Below are 6,000 nucleotides of genomic sequence, written 5' to 3'. Positions count from 1 at the left end.
GAGACACAAGAGGACTATCTGTTCAAATGTCCAGTGTGTCAGAGAGGGTTTCGCTTCAGCCGTGTATTATTTAGACCAGAGATGTTTAAGCCTCTATCTCCTAGAGCTACATCGCCATAGGGACACTCTCCACAAGGACATTCAGATTCACTCAGAAAAAAAAAAAAAACTTCTTGTTAGAATTGATTCTAACTTAAACAGATAATGGATGCATGTTGTCCTTGTAAAAGGCTCTCTCTAAAACTCTACATAGAAAATGAACACCCATACTAAGCTTCAAAATGAAAGCCCATTGTAAGAAGTAGTAGAAGTAAAAGGAAAAATATAAATGAAAGCCCGTTGTTGGAAGTAGTAGAAGTAATAGGAAAAATATAGTTTATTGAGCTTCACTACAAGGCATGTTTGTAAGCATAAAAAATATAAATGAAAGCCCGTTGTAGGAAGTAGTAGAAGTAATAGGAAAAATATAGTTTATTGAGCTTCACTACAAGGCATGTTTGTAAGCATAAAAAATGTTACATGAGTTACAATTCAACCAGTGAGTGACGGGTGAACTGCCTTTGCTTAGAAAGCCTTTCAAGTAACTCTCAATTACAAGCTAAAGCCTGGACCTCTGATCTTTGACCAGTAAAAGTTTATCTTGTACACTGTTGTGAGAACCAAGTAAAGCCAAACGAAATTAAGAAAACTTTTTTGGGCCTCTAGCTGCAGACACGTGATCCTGAAAAAAAAAACAGTTGTTACGCGAAACAAGAATAATCTATGTTGCAACACACGGTAAGCTCAGATCATGACAGCATGGAAGTGAACAGCAGTATGAATCTTGTTTTGTGTGCAAACAGTGAATACCCTTATCCCAGAAAGGTGCAAATAAAACACACAAAAGTGATGTTGCATGCATGCTAGTCTGTAGCTCAGTGGTGAAGCCATGGAAAAGCTGCATGAAAATATCCCTTGGAAGTTGGCATTGTATGTGCATGTGCTTGGCTCCTCCGGTCCCCTCCAACAAGCTCTACTTGCCACATCTTTGGAATTACACGACTCTTAAGTCAAAAGACTCTGTTCTCCTCTCATTGCGTCACCCGCGCGGGACACCAAGAGCTTATGGATTGTGTTCCATACGCATGGCTATGATTACTCATACAGATTTACATGAGAACCATGGGCATGAATGAACCGGTCATACAAATTCCATGGTGTGAACATTTTGAGAACTTGGTTGAGTTCTTATGAGATGGTTGGGACTTGCACCCATGTCTGAACTTATCATATGGACTTGGTATGGTTTTGGAGAGAGACCATTGAGACTTGTGCCCATGTCCAACCCAGCATTGTGTAGTACAGCTTGGAAGATGGATGTTCGCATAGGGCATGCAGACGTAAACTTGTTCTCCAGTGTGGGCATTGCCTGGATCATAGTCACAAGAAATGCTTCCAGATTTTTTACATTTCAAGGTTTTTGAAATTTTGTTTCGAATTATTTAGTCCCTCGGTTAAAAAAAACCCGTATGTGTGTGTGTGTGCATATATATATAACATCAAACGCATGGAATAAAACTATTAAAGATCGAGCCTAAGAAGAAAACGCTTGAGCAGCAAGGTCAAGCCAAAACAAAAGAACCCAAAAATTGGGCTGAGTCACCATTGGCTTGAAAGAGCCTAGAAAGAGATACTCGTGTAAACTTTTCAGAAGTGCATGCATATGCCAATGGATAGCAAATTGAACATTCATAGAATGCTTGGATATATTGAATGTGTTCTTTGAATCAGAACCAAAATGCGGAAGCGTTGACACGAATAGGGTGCAAGGATTAAACTTTATGCAATGGCAAGACAGTACAAGTGTCAGGCTTGCCAAATTCTGTGGACATCTCTTGATAGCATCTTTGCTTAGATGTGATCTCCCAAATGTAATTAGATGTATTCAAATATGGTTGGCAACAAAAGAAGTATTATGTGGGAGCATTTAAAGATGATGACGGGTTGTCTGGACATCCTATTAAATACCTGTTTTGTGTACAAGATAGGCTACAAAGTTGCATGGGTAGCATTTGTTTGCTTGAAACGATGGAATATGCCATAGATGCTCAACTCCCGAGAATTCAAGTCAATGCATAAAGTTGCATACTCGTGTGTTGGCAATACAATGATGCTTCTGTGGCATCTATGCCATATGATGCTCAAACAAGTATGGGAAATGTTGAAATGTCCTATGTATGTACATGCGAAATGTGTTTATTTGGCCCAATTGTGGGATTATATTTTTAGATGCATAGGACTGTGTTGGAAAAGCATTTGCTCAATGCTCCACCCTCGTGTTGTCACTGCGGGTGACGTATGTGCTCTATTTTGTAAGGCCCCCTATTTGAGGGTTAACCATTGTGGTGAGCACCCGGGCACCCAACAGTTCCCAGTTTAGACACTGGATGGTGGCCAAATGTGGTTAGATGGTTAGGAGACGGCTGATGTAGGCACTCTACCAGGTAGGATGCATGCTTGTGTGGGCGATGTGATAGCATTTGTGAATGAAAGACAACAAACCAAGGATACATTGTTCTCATGTTGTGGGGCCCATTTGAGAGTCCATAAGGTCTCAAATGGCAGTGGGAATTGCGCAAAGTCCCTACAAGATATTGTCGAACCCTAATATGGTCCCAATCGGATGATATGGTTGGTCGGTCATTTCGGGCCAAGTCATGGGTTGGCCGGACAAGTGATCTACGTCCATCGAGTTCATTGTGTTGGCACTCTTGTAAGAGAGACCTCCTCCGTCCTCCGTCCAGAGTCTGTCTCGATCACCATCAAAGCTCCTTACATAGAGCACATGGGTGGGTGGACAGCCAACAATTTGTAATCAAAGTTTGGAAGCAATCATATTGTTTACTCTCTACTTCTTTCTACAATTAAGTGTTTTTCGTAGAGAAGGTTCTGCTTCCACTATTGTGTTTTCTTAAAGCTTTGCAGATGTCTCACGCTTTACTTATTGGCAGCAAAAGTATGTTGTGATCTTATGAAGAATGGAAGCCATAAAATAATCTCAAGATGAGTAAGTTATGAAGTGCATCTCCAATAGAAGATTGGAACAATTAGAGTTGGATAACTTGGTTCCCACTATGACAAGTCGACCATGGAGGAGATGGATTTCCCTAATTAGAAGCCGAGAGCATGCCACCAATTGACAGTGCTACCAATTGCCAGTGATTCATCCACCAAGAGCTCATGGATTGTGTTCTAGATTCATGGCTATGATTATTCGTAGATATTTAAGCTCGTGGATTGTGCTCCATACTCGGCTATGATTAATGATATATATCCATGGGTATGTACTATAAATATTCATACAAATTTCAAGTTGTGAACACTTTGAGGACTTGGTTGAGTTTCAATGAGACACATTTCGGTGGATATACTAGAATGAAGTGATAAGATGTGTACAACCACAAGTACAAACCCGAAATAAAAGAGTATAGGTGTCCGAACACACCAAATGTCCAAGGTAAGCCCCTGTTCACACGGTCACTACCACATATGTATAATCCTACAAATCCCCCCTATAATCCTACCACACTAAATGTCCAAGGGAGACAAACCTCTATAATGTGTAGAGGAAAAAAGTGCCCCTAGTAAGCCCCCTGTTCTTCACACGGTCACTACCACGTATGTATAATCCTACAAATCTACCTTGTGGTGATAGTGTGAACATGTACAGGGTAGCAAATCACTCTCCAAATGGGAGTAAGCCTAAAGCTTTGCAGAAAGCTTCAAACTCCAGGCAACGCCTTTGTAAAAATGAATCTCTATATGCTTGGTGGGAGCATGGAAAATTGGATTCCTTACCCACAGCCATAGCACTTTGACTGTCAATGAGAATGGGAGTGGGAGTCTACTTACACCCACGAAGATTTGTCATCAATCTCCTCAACCATACACACTCAACTGTAGTAGTGAAAGCTGCCATGTACTCAGCTTCACAAGATGATGTGGCCACAGTTGGTTTCTTTTCGCTCAACTAGGATATACATGAGCTGCCAAGAAAAAAGCAATTCCCACTTGTGGACACTCTGGTGTCATAATCACCAACCCAATTTGAATCACTGTAAGCAAGTAAATGACAATCATTCTCCCAAGATAAAACAATCCAAGATCCTGGGTGCCTTGTAAGTACCGAAACACTCACTTCACAACTGGCCAATGCTTTGACCCTAGCTTGTGCATAAATTTACTCAACCAAACACCCCATACTATATGTTTGACCTTGTATCAAACAAATACATGGGGCAGCCCACAGCTTGGTTGTAATATGTGCAATAAAAGGCTCTCCTGCATCGTACATACTCAACCTAAGTCCAGGGTCTACCGGAATAGAAATAGGCTTGCAATCCTGAAATTTAAACCTTTCCAACAACCCCTTGGACTGAAGTAGCACAATGCCCTCATTTTTCTGCATAGACTGTATGCCCAAATAAAAGTGCAGCAAGCCGAGATTTGACATCTCAAATGCGGCCTCCAAATCAACATTGAATGCTACCTTTTTATCCTCCTTTGTCCCAATGAGTATCATGTCATCCACATAGAGGATGACCACAATCAAATCCTCTTCGTCCACCTTGACATAGAGGGTACTTTCAATCGGATTGTTTTGATAGCCTTGACTGGTCAATAAGCATATATCTTCTCATACCAAGCTTTGGGAGCTTGTTTAAGGCCATACAATGCCTTTTTCAATCTACACACTTTTCTTTCCTGAACTTTTGCCTCAAATCCAATGGGCTAAGATACATACACCTCTTTTTGCAAATCCCCATTAAGGAAGGCCGTCTTAATATCCAACTCTTACTTTCCAACCATGATGGGCAGCCAATGCAACCACGCATCTAATGGTGGTTATTATAGAAGTAGGTTTGGTTAATATAGACTTAGTTTGGTTCTTTCCTATGTTTTCTGATTCTTTGTTGTTATACCTTAGAGCAGACTTTGAGTGCTAGTCTCTATCATGGCTGAGTATGCCCATCACCTCCGGAGAGTGATAGAAACTCAGTTCGTTGGTTTTATAAAGCATGTTCTTTTGGACTAACCTTATACAAACCTGCACCTACTCTTGGGCACTGATGACGTGAGTAGGGATGTCATAGCTTATTGTCCACGCCATGCATGATAGAGTTGATGACCCTACACTTCATGTTCGGACAGACATTGGAGTTAATGGTTGCACTTTTGAGTCTAAGTCTTTTTTAAAGTTAAGCTTAATGTTTGGTTCTGGCTCTTAAGTGCTTTAGGTCTAGAGTTTACACTTCTCTGTTTTGCTATTTTAAGTTGTTTAGTATCTCAGCTCAAAAGGTGTAAGTTATTATTAAGAAGAAGTGTGAGTATACTTTTGTGTGTGTGTGTGTTGGTGTGTGTGTGTGCGTGTGTGTGTGTTTTTAATAAAGTTTCTTTCATTCATGTAATTGTTTTGTTTTGTTTTCTTGTTTCTTGTTTCTTGTTTTTTTTTGTTTTTTGTTTTTTGTTTTTTTGTTAATGTCTTAATTAAAAGTCTTCATTTGATATTATCTTTTGATTTCCTCTCCTTAGTAGCTAGGTTTGTTAGTTTATTTATTTTTTATCTTTCAAATGCTTTGTTTTTGTCGCTGTCCTTCTTCACTATTATTTCTTTCTCAAATCTCTCAATTCGTAAGTTCAGATTTTTCTAACCTTATGAAGGTATATTATAGAAGTAGGTGCAAAAGTTTCATCATAGTCTATGCTCTTTTGCTATGCATATCCTTTGGCCACAAGCCTTGCCTTGCACCTATCAACAACAATACCATTAGTTTCCCTCTTCACTTTGTACACCCACTTAGTGCCAATTGCCTTCTGGCCAAAAGGCAAATCCACTAAATCCCAAGTGCCATTTTTATGTATGGCATTCATATCATCTTGCATAGCTTATCCCAAGTGCCATTTTTATGTATGGCATTCATCTCATCTTGCATAGCTTCAATCCAATGCTCATGTTCTTGA

General features: G+C 39.9%; 1 protein-coding gene across 4 annotated transcripts in view; it reads right to left on the bottom strand.

The window, feature by feature from the left end:
• Nucleotides 1-453: 453 nt before the first annotated feature.
• Nucleotides 454-6,000, bottom strand: part of LOC147630033 (protein MODIFIED TRANSPORT TO THE VACUOLE 1-like) — a 29,639-nt gene continuing 24,092 nt past the window's right edge. For 2 of the 4 annotated variants that reach the window (XM_086811644.1, XM_086811645.1), the window contains exon 7: nt 454-721. In XM_086811644.1, the coding sequence (XP_086667770.1) occupies nt 680-721 (42 nt within the window). In that variant the 3' untranslated portion in view covers nt 454-679. Of the gene's footprint in view, nt 722-1,046; nt 1,409-6,000 lie in introns of those variants that run through there. The other 2 variants (XM_086811642.1, XM_086811643.1) reach the window with 1 other exon arrangement.

Source organism: Cibotium barometz, chromosome 17 (genome assembly GCF_041138505.1).
Source record: "Cibotium barometz isolate CiBa-2024 chromosome 17, ASM4113850v1, whole genome shotgun sequence".
NCBI lineage: Eukaryota > Viridiplantae > Streptophyta > Polypodiopsida > Cyatheales > Cibotiaceae > Cibotium > Cibotium barometz.
Note: the sequence above shows the minus strand (reverse complement) of the source record. Positions and strands in the feature narration are given on the sequence as shown.